The sequence below is a fragment of the Oxyura jamaicensis genome, chromosome 2 (genome assembly GCF_011077185.1).
Source record: "Oxyura jamaicensis isolate SHBP4307 breed ruddy duck chromosome 2, BPBGC_Ojam_1.0, whole genome shotgun sequence".
In the NCBI taxonomy this organism is placed as follows: domain Eukaryota; kingdom Metazoa; phylum Chordata; class Aves; order Anseriformes; family Anatidae; genus Oxyura; species Oxyura jamaicensis.
The window spans coordinates 45,408,115-45,433,733 of NC_048894.1; the positions used below are offsets into that span (position 1 = coordinate 45,408,115).

The 25,619-nt window shown below is 40.7% G+C and overlaps 1 protein-coding gene and 1 long non-coding RNA gene across 6 annotated transcripts in view; one reads left to right on the forward strand and one right to left on the reverse strand.

The window, feature by feature from the left end:
- Window positions 1–11,420: 11,420 nt before the first annotated feature.
- Window positions 11,421–25,619, forward strand: part of DNAJC13 (DnaJ heat shock protein family (Hsp40) member C13) — a 54,531-nt gene continuing 40,332 nt past the window's right edge. For 2 of the 5 annotated variants that reach the window (XR_004748082.1, XM_035317019.1), the window contains exons 1-5: window positions 17,882–17,962; window positions 23,104–23,179; window positions 23,678–23,827; window positions 24,165–24,206; window positions 25,317–25,517. Coding sequence is in view for 4 of the 5 variants with exons in the window: in XM_035317019.1 (XP_035172910.1) it covers window positions 17,895–17,962; window positions 23,104–23,179; window positions 23,678–23,827; window positions 24,165–24,206; window positions 25,317–25,517 (537 nt within the window). In the remaining variant the exon portion in view is untranslated. Of the gene's footprint in view, window positions 11,625–11,751; window positions 11,773–11,913; window positions 11,948–17,881; window positions 17,963–23,103; window positions 23,180–23,677; window positions 23,828–24,164; window positions 24,207–25,316; window positions 25,518–25,619 lie in introns of those variants that run through there. The other 3 variants (XM_035317016.1, XM_035317017.1, XM_035317018.1) reach the window with 3 other exon arrangements.
- LOC118161593 lies at window positions 11,941–25,230 on the reverse strand. Its single transcript, XR_004748097.1, has 3 exons — window positions 25,220–25,230; window positions 12,545–12,550; window positions 11,941–12,209 (listed from the first exon to the last, which is right to left on the reverse strand). It is a non-coding gene; the product is annotated as an uncharacterized LOC118161593 (long non-coding RNA).

Genomic DNA, 25,619 nt, shown 5'->3' on the forward strand with positions numbered 1-25,619 from the left:
CTGACTGAATATGCTGAAATATAATCCATGTTGCCTGATTAAAATCTAACTATGAAAATGTTGATTACTAGTTTTGTTATACCAATTTTATTATACAAATGTCATTCTTTGGTAATAAGCATCTAAGAAGCTGACATCAGAAAGTTGCTGTGCAATGCTTTTATATAATGGCAGCAATCCACGTTCAGCTTTGTAAATACAGCAGTCTTCTGTGATGTCATGTAGCAACCCTTGAATTAAATGTCCCCAAGGCAAAGCAGGGATGGAAGAAGGAAGGGAGAAAGGGGAGAGCACAAGCTGTACCTGACAGAGCTACTTCTGAGTGGCCAGATAAAAATCCAGTAACCGTTTCTGACTGAGAAAGCAGTTCTTGCCCCACTTGCTTCTAAGGGTACAGCAGCAGGCAGCGGGCACTCACTTCCTCTGCCAACACTCAGAGTAAGTGACCACAGGTAGGTCTGGTCTCAGGAAGACTTGTAACCTCTTTGCGCAAGGTTTAAGAACAAGCTAACAAACCTGGCTGAAAAAAAAATAAATAAAAATCACTCAAGTCAAAAATAACATTTAAATAAAAACTAATGAAATTCATACATTAAAAAAATAGGTGGTACAATTGCTAACTGTGTGTGAACAATGAGTAGAAGAGCAGTGATAGCCACCAACTAGCAGCTAGTTACACAGAAAAGGCCACACTAAAGTAAATACTTCTCTATCACCTTCAAAGACAGAATACCAAAGTTCTGCAACATTGCATAAATGATAGTCTCCTTGAGGGACAGTTAGTAATGCTAGAGCAATCTGTGCACTAAAATACAAGATGTTGTCTGAATTAATCCATATAAAGGAAAGGTGACTGCATCTGAGTAGGCTAAAGCTGACAGCATTTTACAGAATTATGTAGCAAATGAACCGTTGAGAGCATTAAAATGCAGACACACTGTTAGAATACAATACTCTATTGCTTGGAAGGGATTTTTGAAAAACAAAAGTCAAAGCGATGCCTTTCATTCAACTAATTATGGCATATTTGCATAAAGATAGAAATGCAGTCAAAAGTTCTGAATGGTATTACTCCAAGGAGTGATGCAAAGCAAGGATAAGTAACTGGTACTGTACAGTTTTTCAAAGCTTTTTCAAGATATTTCTTCATTCAGAAATTAATTTGAGAATTCAAGACTTGATCAACAAGATTAAATAGCAGTGTTTAATGGACTCTTGGTTAAAACCACAATTATTTGATATTCAATACCATGCCAGGAATGATGGTAAAGATAAGTGAAATGCAATCATTATGACGATTGTAGAGTACATACAACAGATTGGTCAGTTCAAGGCCAAGCTGTCAGCTACAGCACCTGAGCTGAGGTGAGAATATCAGACAGCAAGTGATAGGTGGTAACTCCAAGGCACTGAAGCTCAGTCACAAGAGCACATTATGATCTGACACCTAAAACATCCAAGCACCTAAGATATAAGTTGATTGGTGGCCAATGTTTCAAATTCATTATAAAAAACGTGTGATTGGTATAACACCGATAAGAGCAATTTATGAAGAAGCAAGGTGGAGAGAAGGGAGGCTGATAGACATGGAAAGGAGCACACCTACAAGGAGGTTCAAGAAGGAGGGATACCATAGCATGGCACAGCCTCAGGTGTACAAGGACTCTTTGGGGAGACAGGCTACTTTTACTGCCTAATGACAGTTGGGATGCTTTCATTTGAAGTTCTTAAAAATACAGGAATTCCACATAGAAAATTCTGTTTATACTTTCTAGACATCAGAGTTCATCAGAGCACAGTAGTACAGAGGTATTTTCATTGGTATTCTGCTCACCAGCATATCCGTCTCAGCAGCAATAACCTCCTTTCTGTACATGGTGCACCTCCACCCACTTTAAGAATAGCCAACATTTTCTGTTACCCCTCAAGCATCACATCACATCACATCTGTGCACATTTCAGACTGGCAATTAAATAACTTGTATTTGTCCAAAAGGCAAGTATCTCAGTGACAGATGCAGATGAAAAACAATGCCTATTCTGAGTGTTAAAGATACTGAATTAAAGATACTGGATAATGAAAGTAAATATCTTACTAATGGAGCAGAAAGGAGAAGCTAAAACACTGTTAGATTTTAAGAATTTTACATTTACTTCAAAGATACTTAAAGTCTTTCACATTTAGTTTCTACAACAGAGAGAACCAGAAATTTGCCTCTAACACGGAAAAAATGCTTAGGTACAACCTCTCCTCCCAAACACTCTGAGGTGTTCCAAATTCATATCTTGGAAGAAAATATTTTCTTCATTGTAGGACTGCAAAGTGTATAACCCAAATCAAGTTAACAGTTGTATGCAAAAAAATACAAAATAGATAGCAAACTTTTCCCCTACAAAGAAGGTCTCCCACATTACTTTCTCTCTTGCTTAGAATGACAAGAAATGGTATTTAGAAAGCCATTTTCAAGTATGTACTCTGTGATTTGTCCCAAGGATAAAATCCTGACCATAGCAAGAGTTCTCATGAGAGCTTTTCAGTGCAACCCAATACAATGACAACTTCATTATGGAAACAAAAATATAGTCAAAGTAAGCCTGTTCTTTAATGTGGTGATGATTTCTGTGGGTTTCTTTATTTGATTGTTTTACATTGAGAGAATTCTGAAAAAAAAAATGGTAATATGTGCCATATGGGCACTGGAAAACTCACTTTTTACGTAACACAGTATACTTAGTGAACAATCAGTGCGAGTGCAGGCACTGTCTGACATGACATTTGCCCCGTATCTCCTATTAGAAGACCCTCTTTTCTTTTTTTTATGGCTTCCATTGACAAGGATCAATTTCTCCACACTGAATAACTTCCACAATGAGTGTTTGAGAAATTTTGGACTAGACTTAAAACTGGAGGAAGATCCTACTGTTTTCCAGTATATTTAAAAAGAAAAAAGGAAAAAAAAAAAAAATACTTTCACTGAAATGGGGGTTAGAATATGTCATAGAATATGTCTGAGAAGCTCATAGGGGGGTTAGAACAAGACTGTCCATTGGGGAAGGAAAATAGTTGGATACCCTAACTACTTGTTATCCATTAGAATAATAGATCTTTAGAGCATTTTTAAAGGTTTTAACTTCCTTAATTTAACCAGAATGACCCCCCTAAAGCTGAGAGCACCTTCATGCAGAAGGAACCCCTATCTAAGTGCCATGCTTCCATTCCAGCATCTGTTTCAGGAATGCATCTGGGAGCACTCTAGAAGCAAGCTATAACATTAAGTCTTTGTTATTAAAGTTACCCACTTTGCAAAGTATTTGCAAAATTTACAGAAAAGGGAAAAGGTCCAGTTATGGCTGCAATGCTTTCTGAAGGCCATTTATGTGTAAAGTCATTCCTGTATAGCTTAACAGATGCTTAATTTGTGCCTTCCTGGGCCAACCAAAGTTGCAGCACGGTAAATCTCCCTAAATTAGCAAGGCAGTTGGGGGTGGCTGCTGAACAACTCCCTTCACTTCTGTTCTTCAAGACTTCTCCATGAGACCTAGGAAAGAAGTTCAGCATCAGATCTGTGCTCCTAACTTTGCTATCGGTACTGAAGTCTTTTCCTTACTAGAAAGCTACCTATATCCTGAAGTCTGCTGCTTACGGGCAGAAAAACTGGATAAAACTGAACAAAAATCAGAGGTATTCCTACTTAGAACTTCAGGGGCAGCTGCAATCAAAGCTGACTGTGAACACTAGGAGTCAGGATACTTCTTCCAAACCGACAATAGCCCTGAAACAGATCCTTGCAATAAGCAGCAGTTTCTAAGAAGTTTTCCCTGCCAGGTTGGGATCCTCTGGAATGGAATTGCAAACTGAAGAGAGGTTATCTGACAGATAACCTATCACCAGGTTGTTATGTCAATGAAATACCACATGCTGCCTTTTTGTTTATTGTGATTTTTGTTTTTAAGTTGCATAAGGAATCTAAATTAAAGGTACATTATTGAAGTTGCAAAGTCAGATATTTAAAATCCAAGGAAATGCCAAAGTAAAGGTTGCCTATAAAATAGAGGTAATAGTATCTCCTTATCTGCCAAGGTGGCTATAAGAGTAAGTCATTTTTGTGAAGCACCCAGCTGACATACTGACAATTGCTGTAGAAAAGGTCAGAGAAAATTAATAATTCCGTCTTCAGAGGTGGGTTTGAAAAGGATGCTACCGACATGGCAATAAAGACCAGCACTGGATACTGAACACCCAGGCAGCAATACAACACTGAACAGTTCAGTTCCTGCTCAAGGGCAGGATATACCTCACCTAAATATAGTTTTGTAAAAGACCCACTTTAATGTAGTCGTGTAGACTCTGTTCTCACTGAAGAGATGCATGGACCTCCAGAGGGGATTCACTGCATCCCAAGACAGTCTTCTGAGACGAGCAGGAAAAATAACCATCCATAGCTTCTTCTATTTATCTTTAGACTTTAGAGGATAATTAGACTTCTGGTTTCAGCTACATACCTAATTGTTAGGCAACTATATTGAAGTGAAATTAATCTCTCCAAAACAAGCACTGTCTATCCTGTGTCCTTAAGGACGCAAAAAGACGGTATTTATTATTGTAATTTTAGATTATTTTGTAACACATTTGCAAAGAGCACTTCTAATGCATAGTTTAATTCTGGAGGTCTTCCATGTTTAAGGCTGATTTTGGAGACCATACTGTGAGTCTTCTAATATAGTATGCAAGTGCATTTGTATGCTAATTAATTGCAAATATAAACACAATCCAGTGTTCAAAACTTTATAGTCTCCTATCAAGGCAAGAGCCTATCAATTACCTGCTAAAAAGAAACATACTAATTTCAGCTCAGTATTCTGAATTAATGATGGGAGGTGTGAAAAACAAGGCATTACCAAAAATCATGCTCTCATCTTCAGTTTATTTGCAAAGCTCTCCAATAAAAACAAGATTAGAAGGCAATTTTTTACCTTATCCAAAAAAGTACTTTCAAATATTGTTTCCATGTTTTGTGTGTTTCACCAACTCCAATTCCCTCACACTTTTTATATATATTTTACTTTATATTATTCTTTAGCCCTTCCACGTTTCACCAAGAAATTTTCATATTCATGTATACAAATTGCATTGAGGTAAATATTGCACATTCACAGAAACAAAAACAAAAAAAAGAACTTGATAGGTCCTTACCATAGGCTCAGCTATGAGGACACAAGTCATTCTTGCTTTTGCCCAAAGGACATTTATTTGTGTAATATAAACTAGAATAGCCTCTGTAAGAATGGGAGTATATTTCCTCACCATACTTCAGGATCAGGTTATAAAACCAGAGAAGGGAGACTCAGGTTCTTGAGAAGTCATTTGTAACCACAGGGAGAGAGTAAAGCAGAATTACTCCCTTCTCTTTAGATTTCTGAACGGCCACATTTTGAGAAAGGAGATGTATCCTACAATACAACGTGTTTCTCAGGTAAATTAGATGATTCATCCACCCCCAGATACTTCAGTTTGCCAAAAAAGCTATTCCATATCATATTCAAACAGAAGTAGCCTTTACATTGGCAGAGAAGCTGGAAAATGATATTCCAGATAGGCCCGGGCTATACAGTGGCTACTCTTAAGTAGAAAGACAAAACTGAGGCAAGATTCTGTAAAAGGGGACATCTCTATCAACCTTCTCAGAGTGTGGCTGCTTCATAACACAGTGAAATTTGTTTCAGCAGCACCTGGAGCACAGTAACTCCACGTAAGCGGCACAGCTCCAGGGAGCAGACCCATACACGGCTGTCAGCATTTCACATACAACTGCTGATTAACTTGGTAGCCGGTCCTCCATCAGAAGCAAGCGGAGTGCCACAGGAGAAAAAGAATGGTAGCCTACAACACCCCATTTCCGTGCCCATCATTGCTGGTGTTTGTCCTGAGTCTTAAGCCTGAGCCTTGGTCTGCGCTCTGAGGTGCTGCTCTTGGGTTTACCCATCACAGCTGGAAGAGAAGAGGGGCTGATTGGCCACACCATCATCGCACTTGACTTGGAGCATGGCTATAAAGTCATCATCCTCCTGCCTTCTGTTTTTTTTTCAAAACAAACCCCTTGATGAACCAAGCCCTGGAGTAATTGGGTGCCACCACTAAGCAGATGCCAAAGCTTTCTTTTCACTAACAGGGGAAGGAAGTTTCTCAAATCCTCCCTCTCGACAAACCCCAACACTCTCCTCTGGGGAAAAGAGGGCAGTAACTTTCCAAACTTATTTGCTTTGTCCTCTTCATCAGTGATGGAAAGCAGAAGAAATACTGAGAAGGTGTTTCTTGCTCCTGGGAGGAAGCAACACTACACGGCTACTGCCAGGAAAACCCCATTCTTGTTCATTTCTGAGGACCTGCTTGCATTGCATATGTGGGCACGGCTCCTAGATTAATCCCCACTACTGTTCATACTGCTCTGACATAATGTCATCTCACCTGTTTGGCCCTTCAAAGTAATTCTGCAGGGCTAAGCAGAGGATAATCAGGCATGGGCGCAGAATTTACCAGCCATAAACAAGCTCAAACACAAGCTTTGATAAAGCTTTAACACTCAGTGAAAGTTGACCTTGAAACAAAAGAAGTTGCAGACCAAGAAATAAGGTTAATCATCTCAAAGCATACAAAAATAAAGGAGAATAGAATCCCCATTATCCAATCTCAATTAATACTTTGCATGACACACACTACATTAGGATTTTGTGTTATTTTTTTGTGTTAAGCAATGGATTGTGACATTTAGCCAGTTACCCAGTGATTAAAGTGATACCTGTGATTAAAGCACACACAGAAGCCTAGTTCCTACATAACCCGCAAACTTGTTTATTTGGAGTCTCTCTAACTGGAAATTGCCAGACTTGGGAAAACAGTTGTCTACCTCAAGTAAAATGAGCATTAAAATGCAGTCAGACCCCTGCTGTCTGAAGATCAGATCCTTAATCTCCAACTCCAATGGTTCACAAAACATCACTACATTTCTATTGGAAATAGAACAAAGCAACACAGCATGAAGATGATGAAGCTGATGGAATGTACAAGTGTAATTTTTTCACAGCTTTCCAGAGATAGAAACAAATTGACAGAGGCAGTACATTGTCCAATTGCTCCACATGAACCAAAAATTTTCAATCAATGGTTACTTAAGATTCACAGACGTGCACTACGTTTCTAGGACAGACTCCAGAGACCAACTAACCTTTCCCTGAAAACAAAACTGATGCACATGTACAGCAAAATTTACCCATCAGATGCCAGCCCATGGATTTAATCCCATGTCAGAAAGACCACTGCCAAACACACTTCAGCCCTGTATGCTAATTTTACACACTTGGCAAATAACGCTGTTAGAAGCTTGCAGTTCGTTGCTATATTCAGCATGAGAACAGGAGCATAAGTAGCAACCCGTGTCCATTGAAACACCTTTCAAGATTTAGAGATTATTTCTGTTCTGCTTGAGTCAAAACCAAAACCTTGAACCCATGAATAACCCCCCAAATATCCAACACAATTTCAAAGGGAACAACATGAGGAAAGCCCTAGAGAAAAGCCACCTCCAGTCCCCCAAATTCCACTGCAAAATCAAACGGAGAAACCGGGAGAAAACCGTACAGAAAAGCCACCACCAAACACAAAATATCCAATGCTAAGCCCAACAGAAAAACTGACAGAAAACCCAACATTAAATCCCAAAAGGCCATCAGAAATTCCAAAGAAAAAATTTGGGAAAACCTACAGAAAAGCCACCACCAAACAAAAAAATCCAATGAGAAATTAAAGGGAATAACTGACTGAAAACCTCCCAGAAAACCCACCAATAATCCTCCCCCTCCCCCCAGATCCATTGGAATTTAAACGGGACAAACTTTGGGAAGGGCTACAGAAAAGCCACCAAAAAAAAAAAGCCACCAAACCCACTGCAAAAATTAAACAGAAAAACTGACAAAAAAAAAAAAAAAAAAAAAAAAAAACACCCTAAAGAAAAGGCACAACCAAACCCCAATAATCCCGTGGAAAAATCCAAGGGAAAAACTCAGAGAATAACGTACAAAAAAGCTACCACCAAACTCCCCAAGTGCACTGCAAACTTCAACAGAAGAGCTTACAGAAAACCCTACTGAAAAACCACCACGAAACACACAAAATTCGAATGCATAGTTCGAGGGAAGAATTTATGGAAAACCCGAAAGAAAACCGACCACCAGTGCACTAGAAAACCCAGTACAAAAACCCACTACTTAAAAAAAAAAAAAAAAAAAAAAAAAAAAAAAAAAAGCTTGGAAAACAATACCTTGAGAAAAGCCACCATAAACACCCCAAAAATCCAGTAACTACAGAAAACCCTCCACCAAAAGCCAAATATAACAATGCCAAATTAAAACAGAAAAACGTAAAGAAAACTCTACACGATAGACACTACCAAACTCCAAAATACAAAGAAAAATCACAAAAAATCTTGGAGAAAACCCTACAGAAAAGACACCACCAAACACCAAAAACTAAAACAACAACAACAACAACAACAAAACATTAATAAATTGGGACTACCTAACAAAGAAACCCAACAGCCAAACCCACCAAGGGAAAAAAAAAAAAAAAGAAAAAAGAAAAACCCCAGCAATGAAACCCCAAACTCCACTAAAAAATATCCCAACAATGAAACTAGAAAACCCATCAGAAAAAAAAAAAAAGCGTCAAGGGAAGAAAAAGAAAAGAAAAAGCCCACAAGAGAAATAGAAAAAAAAAAATAAAAAAGAGAGAGAAAGAAAAAAGAAAATTCCTCACCACCCCCCAAAGCCAAACCTAAATTAAAAATAAGAGGAAAAAAAAAAAGAAAAAAAAAAAAGGGAAAAAAGTGAAACATAAGAACCAACAAGGAAATTACCATGGCCTCACATGGAAACCATGGCGACCACCCACTCCAACCCACACCCAGGGCTTAGCTCTCACACCTGGAAATCACTTTGCTCCCCCATGGCCTCTGGCACAACCACCATTCCATGCTTCAAGGGCTCCAGCCCAGGTCGACTGCACCCTCGGGAGCAACCTAACATCTTCTGAGGAAATCAGCAACAACTGCTTCACTTCAGGAATTGCCTTTGGACTGAAAGCAACTTGAGAAACAAAAAAGGGAAAGCATAGGTGCACACTACATTTCTCCTGCAAAGAAGTCTATCTGAGCGATTCCTCCACTGCACAAGCCTCTCAACTGCAAGGCAGAGCCATAAATACAATGTTTGTTTAAAGCTGTTTACAAGGCCATTGCTCCACTTCCGACCCTACTCAACCAAGGCACCAGGGTGAAGCTCGGAGCCCCTGTTGCCAGCAGGAGCCCAAAATAGCTCCACGGACCAAACACCAACCTGGTGCTGAGCTCTTCTCACCCACCCCCCATAGCCACTCACCCTACCTCATGAGAGGTGGAGCACGGAGGGCTCCCACATCATGAGAGCCATCTGAGGAGGTCTGCAACAACCCTCATCTAATCCAGTCAGGTCCTGCTCCCCTATGGCATACATTACCCCACTGGAGCGGTTTCTCCGCCTCCTCCGTACTTCGTGTCGCCATTTCCTATTAGCAGAAGAGCCCCAGGAGTCTCTAACAAGGAAACTGCAGTCCCACAACAAGGTCTGACAGCAGCCTTCTCCTCCCAGAGCAGACACTGGCTTGCACGTACACACCAAGACTTTACCCGACCACATCCACACGAGATACACTCTGCTCTAGCACAGGTGGCCAGTGTTCATTGTGAGAGGCATTAGATCAATGTGCTCTTCCTATAACAGGAGAAGAACAGGCTCCTAAGACTTAAAATTATATAAAATAAATACCAGGATTCGGCACTTACCGCAACTTTCATCGCTGGGATCCTGACACAGCAGGACTCCCCACACCACAGCCAGCATGGACCAACCTGCAGCTGCCAGAGGATGGCTCTGCAGAGTGCTTCTCCCACCTGGGCACCACGCAGTGCTGAAAACTTGCAGCATTTTGTACCCTAAGTGTCACCATTGACAGTGTCATCGAGTTCTTGCTTTCATGTTGGAGGTGTGGTTCCGGAAATCTCATTTCTTGTTTTAAAACAAGGCACAAGGAAGAGCTTTGGAGCCAGAGTTCAGCAGAAGGAATCCAAGCCATGCTCAAGCAAACAGAAATCAGACTAAAAGTTAAGCTCACAACTTTTCAAAGGGCTGAACACTTGGAATCAATGAAAAGAGTTGCTGGCCTCCTCAACCTTCCCAGAAAAGCTGAGGGAGAAGCACTGGCTGGTTGCAGCAGTCAAATAAAATGGGTTCATCTCCCACAAGAAAGGTAAGTCAACAGCACTCTTACTCCCAGAGCACTTCTTATTGGAGAAGGGAGAAGATGCTCCAGTCTCTGGCACCTTGAGCTCTTGAAGCCTTACCCAGCTGGCAGCAGAACCAGGCCTTAAAAAAACCTCCAAAAACAGGTGCAGGGAAGGGGTATGTGTGGGCTGGCTTGCTTGCTTATCAAGTTGGGGCCTCTAACAGCAAAATAAGAAGTGCAGGGGAATGGTGGTACTCTCTCTGCTTTCCTCTCTCTGTGTGCTGCTTGGCTTCCTAGTAGAAGCAAAGCTAGTATGTACAACAAATTGCTTAACGTGACTTGGCTACCTGTGAGCTCTGGGGTAGAGAAGGAGAAGGCAAATCCCTCTCAGAATGCTGAGAAGCAATATGCGAAGCAGGATGGATGGGCTAGATACTTTCTAAGATGACTTCAGTGAGGAGCACCCCATTTCTTTGCACTGGAAGCCAACAGCATCCCACAGCTGCTGCCTTAGAGGGCTTCTAAAGTGCCATCAAGCTGAGCACGGAGGCAAAGGGGTCCAACACTTGGACAAACATACAGAAAAACGTAGGGATGTGCAGTTGCAAAAAGTGTGTTATGAGGCAGAGCGTCTTGCTACAGGGAAAAAGAAAAGCCAGCAGAAGCCAGGGAGCGCTGGCTGCACCACTTCTGCCCCCACGGGCAGCGATGGAGGCTGGAACTGAGGGCGTTTGCTTCTCCCATGTGCCTGATAATGAGGACGTGCTTAGTGGTACGGTTTAGTGGAGGACTTGTTGGTGTTAGTCAGAGATTGGACTCGGTGATATTGGAGGTTTCTTCCAACCTGGACGATTCTGTGATTCTGTGAAAGCGGGAACAACAGCCCCACCTACCGGGCTCTTGGAGCCCCAGGAGCCGGGCACTTGGGAAAGCCGCCTCCCCTCAGCGCCTGGGCGGTGCCTCCCCGCTGCTCCCGGCCGGGCAGGGGCAGGGCAGGGCAGGGCCGGGAGCCCGGGGCGGGGAAGGACGGAGCAGGGGCGAGGCGGCGGAGGGAGGAGGAGGAGGAGCGGGCGCGGGCTCCATCAGCTGACCGCGTCCCGTGACGGGCCCCGGCCTGACGGCGGCTGCGCCGAGAGGGCGGTCTCGTAGCCGGAGCTAAGATGGCGGCCTCCAGAGCCAGGCTCTGAGCGGGGCGGAGCGGTTGCCGGGGCAGGGCGAGGGCGAGGGCTCCGCTCGGCGGCCCTTCACCCTTATCGCTGTCAAGCGCGGTGCTGGTGGGGGCAGGCCCGGGCAGCGCAGGCCCCCCGGCCAGGTAAATCCCAGCGGTGGGGGACGGGAGGACGACGAGGAGGAGGCGGCGGCGGCCGCCGCCCTCCCTCCTTCCCCAGCCCCGGGCGGGGCCGTTGGGGCTGTGTGGGGAGGGGGGGAGGGGCAGGTGAAGCCCCCTTGCCCCCCGTGAGGTGAGGGGCGAGCATGGCTGGTTCCGCCGTGAGGTACGGGGGTACTCGCTCCCGAGCCCTTCTCTTCCCGTGCCTTTAAGCAGGAGGAGAGAGGCTGAGTGTCCCTCTAGCCTCAGCCTGCCTGGCGTTGCACTGTTCCTCTGGTCCTACCGCAGCTTCTGTAGCCGCGGGGCAGGTGTGTCCTCTTGCTTGGACGAGCGCTGGTGTGGCCATTAAGAAGCCAGCCCTTCTCTTTCATTTCCTGGCCTCGGATCGAAATATCACCGTTGTGAAATGCTCTGGAAAATAATTTACGAAGAGTGGGAGAGATCCGGAGGAGGCTTGCTTTTACAGAAATGAGATTTGTTTATCTTTGGAGCGGTAATAGTATGCCTGAAGAGCATGAACAGAATTAAATGTTTGTCTTGGAAAATCTGCTCTTCACGTTCTTATTTTTTCTTCCGAGGGCTTTTGAATTGCTTCCCTTGCTTGCTTTTCATTTACTTGCTCCTTTCTGAAATTTGGAACAAGTAGTTATACTAGATGGCTTTCTGTCTGCAGCTTTCAGGGCAGGTTCTCCTGTCAGGTGCTGCGCGCCTCCATAGCTGTCCCTGCGCTGGGGGGCGAGCTCTGCGCTGGGAAGATGTTGTCTTAGTGCTGCAGTGCCAGGTTTTGTTTTGGTTTTGGTTTGTTTTCAGCTTCGTGATGTCGAGCTGTGGAAATGTTTGAGCATGCTTCTTGGGAAAACACAGGCAGATAAGTTTATTTGGAGTCTTCCTGTGAATGCAGTTACTCTCTGCTCTGTAGCTGCTTTTGAACTAAAGGTCATCTGAAGCATATTTTTCCTTTTCCTCTAACAGGTTGTTACAAATTGGATTGGTGGGAGTGTCTGAGAAGATAAAATTTGAGTAGACAGTTGCTTTGTTTCCTATTAGTTTGTGCTGATTAAGAAATACTGCATTTCAGAAAATATTCAGTGTTTTAGAACTTAAAGCTTTGATTTCAAAGAACTTTTGCTTCTGGCTGATTAGAAGCTGCCTCCTTAGGCTACTTGATCATAGGGAGACTTGTAGAGAAGAAGGAAGGCTGTCCAAGGGAGTGCTAGTTTCATCTTTGAACTGAGGTAGGAGTTGCTGTGACTTAGTTCACAGTAACAAGCCCAGTGTTACAGATATAAAAACAGTGCTCGGCTCTAGCCAGCTTCATTTTATAGATCTGCATCTTGGTCCAGTTCCTGACTGATACAGACTGTCAAGTGCCAGAACACTTAATGGAAAGGGATTAGTAATTTCTGGCTATTACTGGCAGTTCTTCCACTTGAAACAAATTTCTGAGTGCTTGGAGACTCAGAGCTGAGTATCTGTCCCCATGTTGCGTAGACTTTCCAGGAACTTTACCTTGCATTTTAGCCTTGCTGGAATAAATTTCTAAAATGATTTCATATGTATTACTTGCTCCTCTGGGTGTCATGTGGTATTCATCATGGTTTCCAAACTCTTAGTTGTCCTGAGGGACTGAATCACTGCATTTGTAGGTTTCAAGCGGTATGCTAGAGACTGGTTTTAAAGGTCAGATCTGTTTGAGACTGAGCTAGTAACTTTTCTTTTAACCTGTGTTTAGAGCTCAGTAAGTGAAGCTTACTGACCCAATAAAATAATTCTTCAGCTAGCATTCAACTGTTCTGATGTGTAGAATATTCAACTGTTCCACTTTTCAGTTTGCTTCTGAAAAGAGTGTTCTCAAAAAAAAAAAAAAAAAAAAAAAAAACTTCATGATTATCCTGCGTTACTACTAATACTTAACATAGAACTGTATTCTGAAGAAATGTGGCAAGGTGGCTAAACTGTGACTGAAAGGAACACTTTTTAAAAATCCATCAGAGTAAATGCTTGTTCTCAACCTGTTTGGCTACTGGATCAGGTTGGTTCATTGATTCATCAGAAAGCCAGTGTGGACAGAAAAGAGAAAACGTGTGGAATAATCTGCTTATCCTCCCCAAGGGAGTGGGAGCAGTCAGCTGGTGGATGGCCACTAGTATCACTGCTGTTGTCTCTGGTAGTAGCACGGCTGGCATTCTCAGCCTGCTTGCATCCAGGATTAGCGAAGGCAGTGATGCTGCTGGGACTGTGGCAGTCTGTGCTAATTATCTTTTAAGGATTTGTGTGGGTCTCATGTCCTTCTTATCTTGCAAGAAGGACTGTGAGTCCCTGTGCAAGAGATGATCAGATCTCGGTTTCTGAAGCGAATTATGCTGTAGTACTTTAAGAGCTGAGTCTTGATAGGGAAGAGTTTAATGTTTCTTCAAGAATCTGGCTGAAAGTGAAACTGCCAGTTAGCCAACATAGCAGTGAAAGAGGTAGATTAAACCTAGACAGCTAAAACATTTCAGCGCAGAAGAACTGCTTAAGTAATGCCTTCAAAATCTTCAGTAGATGTGTAAATGACAGGAATTTGATTGTGGAACTTTTAGCTAAAAGCTGTCTATGGAGAACCACAGATAGACAGAACCTCGCTCTCTAGCAGTGCCTTGCTTTTGCTTCTGTCCAATTGGTCCCTGTTTTTTATCCTCTTAGTATGTCTCCTCTCTCTCTCAGGAAAGTCACACTTCAGCTTTATGTATAATCTTATCAACGCTTCTACCTCCAAGCACGATGGTGTAATAGAATAATCTTGTTTGGGGACCTGCAGTGCTACCTTAGCATTGCTTAAACCTTCATTTAGGAGGGAAATGGAAGTTTTCAAATAGCGTAGGAATAATGTAGCCAGGAATAAAGCCAGTTGAATTCTGTACTAACCTTTGAACCCACAGTGAAACTCCTGACTTCATGCTTCAGTATCCCTTAGTTCAAGTAATTACAGCCATGCCTATCGCTTTGATGCCCGCAAAGTTGCAGCTTCATTTCTAACTCTGAAAGTATTTGTTTGAGATTGACTCGTCTCGTTTCCTGAAATAGACTCTGGTTTCCCAGATGGTAATTCTGTCTGAAGGATGTGAAATACTGAAGAAGTGAAAAGTACATGCAAGTTGAACACAGCTTGTGTAATGCACCTATTCATGTAGCTTAAACTCAGAGGCAGGGGTGTCCTGGCAGCAGTTCAGTCTCTTTAATTTTAAGGGTTGCTATTTGTGGTACATGCAGAACATGAAGATGCAGTTTCAACTCTTCCCCAAAAGCTGTTCCACTGCTACTTACAGTACTAAAAGAACCAGAAAGAAAAAATATTGCTGAACTTCTGTATTATGTATTGTAATTAGCTTTTTGGCTAATCAGGTATTGGGGGAATGAATTTGCTAGGCTCAAAAATGAAGTTCCAAGTCATGGATTATATTTTGCCTGCAGGAACCTCAGGTTGTTTTGGCTATATTCCATGTTCAACCTGCTCTCTCCCTCAAACAGATGAAACATGTTCTTAAAATACTGGTTTCAAAGTTATTGTTGCCTTTAGTCTAGTAGAAATAGAACTGAATTAAGCATATTAAATTGAGAAATATGTGTATAGTATATCCAATAGCTGTGCTACAGTATGCTCAGAACAACTTCTGAATTTTTGATTTTTCTATTATTGGATGCCCCAGGCACTAAATAATTAAAATTGGCGACTTACTGTCTTGGATGCTGTTTAAAGTGAAATGTAGCATTTAACTTTAGAAAGTTGACTGACTTGACAAAAAATGGGATTATCTTAGATGCAGGAGGAAGAGGTAAAGATAACAATAAGAATATTTTTCATTGGGTGATTTAAAATGCATAAGCAGGTTTCTATCACTTAGGCTGTCAATATGGCTAATCTTGATTAATAAAAACCTGATGTGCTTTGCAAAGGTAATGGTTGTGCTATTTCAAGTACTAAAATCACCGTCTGAGTAAAGGGAGGTAACTTCTCTGTTTCTTGCATATAAAAGGCTGACATTAATCTTGCCCTTACTGTGGAACCATAGACAACTGCAAAATAACTGCTGAACTTTAACACAGCAGCTCAGAACACTAGGCTGTTGTTAGCCTTGTTCTCTGTTAAACAGCAGGAAAATGTATCAATTAATTCTTGTGCACTAAATCGTGGCATATTTTGCTTTTCTGCTAGTCCTCTGAGTAGGAAAAAAGGCTCCAATTGCTGTCCAGTAGCACAGTGAGTAAACCCCAAAGCCTTTAAAAAAAAAAGGTCAGGTGGATTTCTCACTTCCACTACATGTACAATACTTTATGTATCAGTATCCTGAGTCTAGTTAGGTGCTGGTGTCAGAATGAATAGAAGCTGCTGGTAGGAACTCACAAGTTTTTCTCAGAGGAATATAAAAACTAGATGTTTATTCTGCAAGTGTGGTAACACCTCTCTTTACTGTACAGCAGGTGGAGTTCAGGTCTGGGAGACAACAGAGCTGGTTCAAGTAGGCTGGTGCTGGGAAAACGGTGGAGTTTGCAGATAAATAGAATTTACAACCCCATGCTTAGTGGAGTTTTAAGTTTATATTCTACTTGTTGATACACTAGTCAGTGTCAAGAAAACAGGTTAAAAAGGGAGGTATGAAGCTTGTCTGGCACTTCCTTCTGAAAGCTAACAATAAAAACCCAAGTGCTGCGTCTAAAGGATGACACTACAGCTAGCTCTGTGTAGTTTGGACTAAGTGTACTGTTTTGATGCTGTTCATGAAAAGAAATAATACAGTATAGTTCTTAAACAGGATCAGTGCTGCTGAACATCTTAACTTCTCCTGAAGCTTCTCTTTGAAAAGTGGTGTTTAGAGAATTTAGCTTTCTATAGGTCAATTGGATATTAACTCTGGAGAACTTGACTTGGATTGAATCACTGAAATATGTAAATGCTGCTTTTGTCTCTTCCCAGGGGCAATACCACAAGTTCTCTTCGCTAGGTGGTGGTGATGGTGCTGATTCTTCGCCTGAGGGAAGGAATTCTCTCATTTCAGTCAGGCTATCCATTCTTCACGTTCATGACTACGTAACCGCTGCATTCTTTGCTCAGAAAGCAAACAGCCTAAAGTTGTAGAGAGTAGAAATTAGCAATGACCTAATGTTACAGGTCAGCCATCTCAAAATGAGGAAGCTTTCTTTTGCTGAGCAAGGAGAATTATTTGAGTGCAGAAAGGTAGCTGGGTTTGTAGTCTAACTTTATTTACTGGAGTGCTGTGACTGGGATTGAGTTACCTCAGCATTGCTTCAGGCAAGTAACAGATGTGAATTCTTGCCTTTTTCTATAGTGTGATGTTTTGAGGATGCTGCTATAGTAGTACCAGTCAGACCAATTGAGCAGGGAATCGTGTTTTGACATGTTCAAAAATAAAACTAATGCTGTAGCAGTAAACTGAGAGTAACGATTTCTCTCTGAAGTGCTTTGCATGTGTAATAAAAGCAAAGTGAAGTAAAAGGAAGCCTGACTTCCCAAGTACATGGCGTGCAGGAGTTACAATCATAGAAGAAGGTGTTTAGTAGCTGCTAAAGTAACGATACATTTGAGCAGTTGTGGGCAAATTTCATTAAATTCCTGTGTGTTTAGGGAGTAGGCATTCATGTGTGAAATAAGCATGTCAAGATGTTAGTGGTGGAATTGCTTAAACTTTTACAGTACAGAAAGGGTAATTGGCTCTTTAATCACACTGCTTGGCTAATAAGTTTCTCAACTTCAAATTCCATTTCAGACTGAAAAATACTGTTGTTTTTTTTTCCAAATTTCTCCTTACTGTTTAAAAAAGGGCAATAGAAATCTGGCTTAGTTCAGTTACACAGATGTAAGGTACTCTACTGGAATGATCTTGGTGTTAAAGAACTGACAGGAATTGAGTGTTCTGGAGATGGCCTAAAATGTGCTTGAGTCTGAGTATTCAAACATGCAGGAAAAGTTGTGTTATTGTAATAAGGTAGCAAATGATGGGGAGCAAGTTCTTGTGCCCTTATGCTGTTTAAAAAGTAACTGGTATAACAAAATTGAGGGGAAGTAATCCCTGTTCAACTCATCAAGCACTTAAATGACGTATTGTTTGCTAACAAGCATTCTTAATATCCTTGTGGAATTGGCAGAGCAGCAACTTGAGTGTCTTAAAGAATGTTGGTGACTAGTGAACTTTGGTTGTAAATGAAAATCATGAGCATAAACAGGATGTCTTTCTTGTTTCTAGGTCTTTGCACAAAATGAATATAATTAGAGAAAACAGAGATCTTGCTTGTTTCTACACAACAAAACATTCATGGAGGGGAAAGTAAGTAATTTAATGTTTTTTTTTTTTTTTTTTTTTTCTCTAATGTTGTGTGTGATATTTCTCCTTCATTATTGGATTTATCTGTGTAGTTCCTGCATTCATAGATGAAAACTGAACTAGAGGCTTCTGTTACTCTGAACTGGCTGTATCTCAGTAGAATCAATCTGGATTTTAAACAGTGAGTCTCAGCCTGCCTTTGCACATGTTCCCACACTTCAGTGTAATACTTAACATGTTGTGTAATAGATTATCTGTTAAACTGCTAACTGAGAATATTCGAAGACTTCTGTTGTTAGAAATACACTTCATCCCTGTTGGGGGTCTTTTAGATCTAAAAATGAACCTTCAGTGGTGCTTCTGTCTACAAAAGCTAAGGAACCTCTTAATAAAACTGTCCATTAAGGTCTCATCTGGTTGCTGTTATACTATGTTTAGAGTCAGTTGTTAAGCATACTTTATGAAGCTGCAGAGGAATTTCTTTGGTATCCTTGGCCACCATCCTTCTTGTGTGCATAGTAGATCTTCAGAACATTGGGATTTTCTGCTTGTTACTTGAACACCAGCCGAAGAAGATATATTGTCTGCATCTCGAAAGAACAAGTTCTGTTTTGCTCTGATACCTGAGAGATGATGTCTGAATCTGTTTGGCCAGATAGTTGAAACTGGGTTTTTTGAATTCTTGTGGGTTTCACCCAGCAGGTAGCTAGACACCACACAGTCATTTGCTTGTTCCTTCCCCACCAGCAGGATGAGGGAGAGAATCAACAAAGATAAAGGTGTGAGAAATCATTGGTTTAATAAGACAGTTTAATAAGCAAGGGGAAGAAGAAAAAGTGATACAGAATGCAACTGTTTACTGCCAGCCAGACAAAGCCCAGGCAATGGCAGCGCCCCTGGCTGACTCCCTTCAGTTTTATTGTTGAGCATGGTGTCGTATGGTATGGGATAGATATCCCTTTGGTCAATTTGGGTCAGCTGTCCTGGTTCTGTCCCATCCCAGGTTTTTGTATGCTCTGAGCATACTTGCTGGCCGGGCAGCATGAGAAGCAGAACAGTCCTTGACTCAGTGTAAGCACTGTTCAGCAACAAACAAAACCCTGGTGTATTATCAATGTTATTTTCATCCTAAATCCAAAACACAGCACTATACCAGCTACTGTGTAGAAAACTAGCGCTCTCCCACCTGAAACCAGGGCATAGCTTCTAATGATAATACTTACTGAATTCTTCCTAAGAAAGAGCAGGAATATTGGGAAGAAGGATGGGATTGCAGAGTGGCAGCTGCAAATCTTTCTCAATTGAGCTTTGAAGAATCATGAAATGGCTTCAGCACCTAATCAGAGCATTCTACCTTTCTGAGCAAAAACTGAAGTCCTGGATAGTTCAGAGTTCACAGTGGACTGAAGAGCTCTCTCAGGGTGAAATCTTTCTTCTTTCAAGACAGATTCTTGAGAGCGATTTGTAATAAGTACTTACATTTACCATGCTATAATTCTGGTACATGTGTAAATCAAGTTGTACCGAAGATCCACACGCTTTGGATTCCTGTGGGAATAAGGGAATAAACTGTCTCCTTTAGTAACAACAAAACATTGTGTTGGGGTAGAATGTTAGAATTTCTCCCTCTTAATCTTTTTATCCCTGCAACAGAAAATATCTGGTCTTTTCCCATGAAGTTTCTGTGCATATCTGTAAACTTGGCATGCATACAAATTGAGCCATTTAGTGGAAGTCAAATACGCAGTGCTCAAATTATGGCTCTTGCTCAGTGCCTTCCATTAAAGATCCTGCTCCTACATGATGCAAGCTATTGAAGTTACAGTAAGATGATCTCAACCCTTGGTAGTGTTCTCATAAGGAACAAAACTCACTGGCCTCTTTTTTCTTACACATAATGAAAGGGGAAGCATTATCTAGAGAGTAGTTGCTGCTTGTTGCAGTAGAAGCTTGTATTTGAATACTTTAATCCACTCTTCATAGTTCCAGAAATGGAATACTACTGTTCTGATTATGTAAATCACACAGTTCTGACAATGTTAACATCTTCTGTCCCGCAATCCATATAACTAATCTTTGAGAAGTACTTTGCTCTATATAGTGTCGTCCATTGATAACATGGAAAAGAAAGAAAGCAGTAACTTAATATGTAAGTGTTAAATTGGCCTGAGTCACTGAGCATTCACAGGATTTGGCACTTTGAATGGGGGCTGTTTGCATGGCAGTTAGAATATTTTCTAGAAGTACAGATGATGATGCTTGAGTTGATCTGTTGTTAGTAGTATGAAATAGCTTATCAATCAGGATGAACCTGTGTTAGATAAATACAACTTCTGACTTTAACAGTGCTTCTATGAAAGTAGCGAATAGGCAATAGTTAATAGGAAGAAAGGATATTTGCTTCAAAATCTTATTCGTAAAACAGTCTCGCTTTAGGCTGCGCTGCAGAGTAGTTAGAGGGAATTAATGATGAAATCTTCAAAGCCTGGAGGTATAAATACCCGATATTTCTCTATATTAATATTTATAGGTGAAGGTCTGGTCAAGAGCTTTATGTAGGAACTGACTTCTAAGTTGCCTCTGTTCAGGCAACAAGAATTGGCTCTTCTGAATTTCTCTAGGGAGAGGAAGGAAATGATAAATGGACAAATCTGCTTCTGTCCAGTGTTTGTCACAGCACATGGTGTGAACATGGTGTGTTACTATCCAGGAATGCTGGATAGTAAATATGCTTCCTCTATCTTGAAATAAAGGCATGAGCCTGAGGGGGTGGCGAGGGAAGGAAGAAGCTGTCATGTTTGTTAGCTGGTCTTCAGATGTGTGATCACCTCAGATCTGTCTTCCGCCACAAAACACTGTGAAGCACTTCAGTTTAAGTGAGCAAATAAAACCTTAAACAGCGCTTTATTGCTTGTGATAAGTTTTTAAGAAGAGCATAAACAAGCTTTATTTGCAAATCCTGTAAGAGACAGAAAACCTAAATTGTGCAACAAAAGCAGGAGCAGTGAGTTTATTCAGAGGATTTTATTGTATTTGAAGAACTGGAGCATTCGTTGACAGACTGAATATAGTGGAATTATTAGCCAGGGTAACTTCAAATGTTCTGCTTCATCTCTAGGACTTCTCTTGACCTGCTTCTTAAATGATATCATAACATCTTAAATAAGGAAAATTCAACTACATGGGAAAACAAGTGGGTTTTTCAAATAGACCAAATCTTTAAGGTGGCTGTTCAATATTGCAGGATTTCTGAGCTTTAAACAAAATAAGCACTTACTTGAATTGCTAGATAAACTTCTTTGGGCCAGCAGTGATCTGAACTCACCAATTTATTTGAAAAAAAAAAAATGTTGAAAATGGTAGGGAATGAGGTTTGTGAAATCGACTGTGTCAAACAGATACTCTTGACCTTGCTAGTATGAGAAAAGCAAGGGTAGGTCAATTAACCGATCTTCAGAGCTACTCCTTCTGTAACTGCAGTAATTTATCTGAAGGTCGTGCAACCTATTGCTTTATTTGCAGCCCTAGTGGAAATCCTTAGTCTAATCTTATGCAGAAGTGATGGCTTGTGCTACTGACCTGGCAAGTGAGAGAGAAGAGGGGACTGACTGTGTAGCACAAGAACACTGGGAAAAAGAGAAGAAAGGATCTGCTCCTCAATGCAGTGTCTAGTATGGCACAGATCCAGAGTAGTTAGTCAGCTGTTTCATTGATCCTACTCTCTTCCTGGTAAACCTCAGTTTACCAAGAACTAAAATAGCTACTTTGATTCAGTTTTAATGTGGACAGCTAGCCAAAGGATTCTTACTTGGTTCGGGTTCAAGAAAGGCATCTGTGCTCAGGTCCTGTTTCTTTGGCCAGAGAACAGTTGCTGGAATTGGCTCTGGCTCTGTTTTGGCTTGGCTTTTTCCATAGGACTACTTCCAGACAGAGCTTCCCTAAAATAAATTTGTACAATCAGTAAAACATTAGTAATAATCTGTTTCAAATTATGATTACTTACATTGCAAAACTTTGTTTCAGAATTCTGAAAGTAGTCTTTATGTAAAGAGTTGGTTCAGGATACTGTGCAGATCATGTCTAGGGAATGAAATCATAGTAAAGCTTCCTTTTTGTGTTATATATATATATATAAACTACTTGGCTTTAGCTCATGCTTCTTGTTTCTGATGTGCCTGAAACGCAAATGACTATCTTGCTACAGCTGTTCTTTATGCACTATGACGGTAAATCATTAATGTGCTTGTACACTGATGTACAGTGACTAGCTGCATCTACAGCTATAGCTGCAGTGATCAGAGTCAGAGAATAGTTTTAGTTTTCCTCAAGGTGGAGAAAAATATGTTTGGCCATAGTAGCACTGATTTGTTACAGTGTTGTGAGCAGGTATGTAAACTGGATTATTTCATGCTACAACTTTAGTCTGAGACAGTTTAAAACAGAAGCTTTAAAGTATTTGCAGGAATTCTCTTTATCATCTGTGTTGTTGTGTGTTGGTTTTTTTTTTTGGTATTTGTATTTTTGTTTAGAATTTGTGCTGAAGAGAAGTAAGGAGAAAAGTGCTGGTTGTTTCTCCCTGCCAACTGAGGATGTGATGTGTGGGAATGCCACAAAGCTGTTCAGGTTCAGACTGGACATGAGGAAAAATGTCTTTTTCGTGAGGGTGGTCAAACACTTGAGCAGGCTTTCTAGCAAGGTGCTTGATGTACCACGCCTGTCAGTGTTCAAGATGCATTTGGACAATGCTCTCAAGAACATGCTTTAACTTCTGGTTAGCCCTGAAGAGGTCAGGCAGTTGGACCTGATGATTTTGAAGGTCCCTTCCTAACTATCCTAATCAGTTCCTATTTATTCTGATCTGTGTTGGTAGCACCTTCCATTGCAGGTTGCAAAGATTCTAATAACGTAGGAGAAAATATGAATAAGGAAATACGTTTAGTAGTGTTTAACTTGGATATCCCCTTTATAGATATATAGAACAGAGTATCTTAGCATATTATAAGGGTTAACTGAACTAACAATTTAACAAAGAAAATTCTATTTCCTAACAATGACTTCTGTATAGTATCTTAATCTAATTTCTGCACTTTGACAGGACTTTCATGCAATTTCTGGGGAAACTAACACACTCTTCTATATTCTAGGTATAAGAGAGTCTTCTCAGTCGGAACCCATGCCATCACCACATACAATCCCAACACTCTAGAAGTTACAAATCAGGTAAATACCCTTTTTGAACGTGGCTATTCAGAATTGATTTCTGGCTTCTATTCATTATTCAGAGTGAATAAAGTCAGACTAGGTAGCTTCTGAAGACAGAATGCCAAGATCTGAGTAGTACCAGAAGATACACAGCTTCTACAAAAACAAGCATAACAGAAGACTGTTGTTCCCTTCACTGAATCTACAAATAACCAACAGTTTTTGTACATTTAGGCAATTTGTCTTTGTTAGGTGGTAAGTAATAGCTTGCTTTTGGATGTGCTGTTCTGAATGAACTGGGGTAAGGTTGATCACTGTAAGGCTTGGTCCCTCAAGGGAGTCAGGACATTTACTTACTTTGTAGAGTATCAAATAGGAATCTACAGTTGTTGTGCAGCATGCCAGCTCTTGTCTCATTACGGCAACTTACTTGGTTATTATAGGTGTTAAGGGGTTTTGAGTAGAGATGTAGCTTTAAAATGACTAATTTTAACCTAATTACTTTCAATTGTCTAGTGGCCTTATGGAGATATCTGTAGTATTTCTCCTGTTGGAAAAGGACAAGGAACAGAATTCAGTCTAACTTTTCGCAAAGGAAGTGGAAAAAAGTCTGAAACTCTGAAGTTTTCCACAGAGCACAGAACAGAACTCCTTACAGAGGCGCTAGTAAGTTTTTTTTGTCTTCAGACAAGCAGTAAGTACTTGATTATCACTATGACTTGTAGCAGTTTACTATGCTTTCTTTCCTTATATTAAAAAGTAGAGAAGCAAGTTGTCTTTTGAGCTGTCGTGTTGATGTACTTTTGATCTAGTGTCTGCTGCAGCAACTAGTGTGTGTGATTCTCAAGTATTAAGTAAAGCTACAAATATTGGATGCATTAAACCAGTGGAATGGTGAGGCTTAGTTCAAGTCACTCAAAAGAGTGCTACCTTATATTTAGACTTTCTTTATGGATTGGCTATGATATTTGCATTCATTCATGATTTTTTTTTTTTTAAACAGAGGTTCAGGACAGACTTCTCAGAAGGAAAAATCACAGGACGGGTAAGTATCTGCCTTGTCTGGATCATGTGCTATTTAATGAAATGATCTAAAGACTTCTACAGTGTTCTTCTAAGTTATGTCTTGAGTAGTGCTATGTGTGCCACTTTAACTCTTCTAAATTTGGATCTGAATTCTCTTTGAGAAAATTCAGAATTTCTTCAAAAGCAAGAAGAATCCCTTGAATGGTAGAATATTTGAGTTCTCCTCACTTGCCCTTAGCTTCTTGCTGGTACGTGTAATGAATATTATTCCTGTAATAAAGAGCTTTGCCACATAAGAGCTCTTACTTGGAGGAAAGAAAGAGAAACATAAGCTATGATTCAGTATTCAATTTTTACAATTTCCAGCATTTTACTTTCTAAGTCCAAGTAGTTTTCTGCATAACATCCTGAATGCTTGGCCTGGAAATATTGTTTCCTGGGAGGATTTCTTTAGGTTAGATTAAAGACAAGACTGCCATTTAATGAATCTCAGTAATGTGGTAATAAGCAAGGCAGTACACAGAGCTGGACCTTGTACTTGTTTTTACAAGTACAAGATACAGAAGATATCACTTAAAGTAACTTGCATTGCACAGTAAGTCCTCAGTGATGATCAGAGTAACATTGCTGGAATATGGAGGTTCTTTTTGTCTTACTGAGTTCACAAAGGACCTTAATTTTGCTGGCTTTAGTATGTCTGCATTTGTTATGGAGTATGGCTGCAGAATATGAAAAGCTTGCACTAAAGCGATAAGGTTTCCTTCAATCAATCTTAACTTGCTGAGTAACAGCATCTTGTGCAATAGATATTTGCTTATATCTAACCACAGATGCACATAGTCTGTGACGAGACTACTTTCTGGAGTAAGAGAAACTTGCTTCTTGGAGTCACTGTCTTTTAATTGCTATCTTCTCTTCAAAGTGTGTTGTTTAAGTGTTGAGTATCGTGACTTCCTTGCCAGTAGGTAGCTACTTTCCTTTGATTCATAGTGTTACCAATATAGATCAGAGCACTGAGGGAAGTGATATGACTTCTTGAACTTTACACCCATGCTGCCTACTAGATTGGAAAACAATTGCTGTGTAGTAAAGGCATGTGCATGATGTCTAAAAGTAGCTCTCACTGCAGAGGTACAACTGTTACAAACATCACTGGAGTGATACGAGGAAACCTGTGATTCTAGAAGTGACTCCTGGAGGTGTGGACCAAATTGATCCTGCAACAAATAAAGTCCTGTGCTCCTATGACTATAGAAACATTGAAGGCTTTGTTGATATTGCTGGCTATCAGGGAGGCTTCTGTATCCTCTATGGAGGATTTAGTAGATTGGTAAGTATTAAAATATCTTTGAACGGTGTTGGGATGTTTATAGCTGCATACTCACTAATGAAGCTTACGCATAATTTGAGCGTAAAGTATGTGCACCTTTAG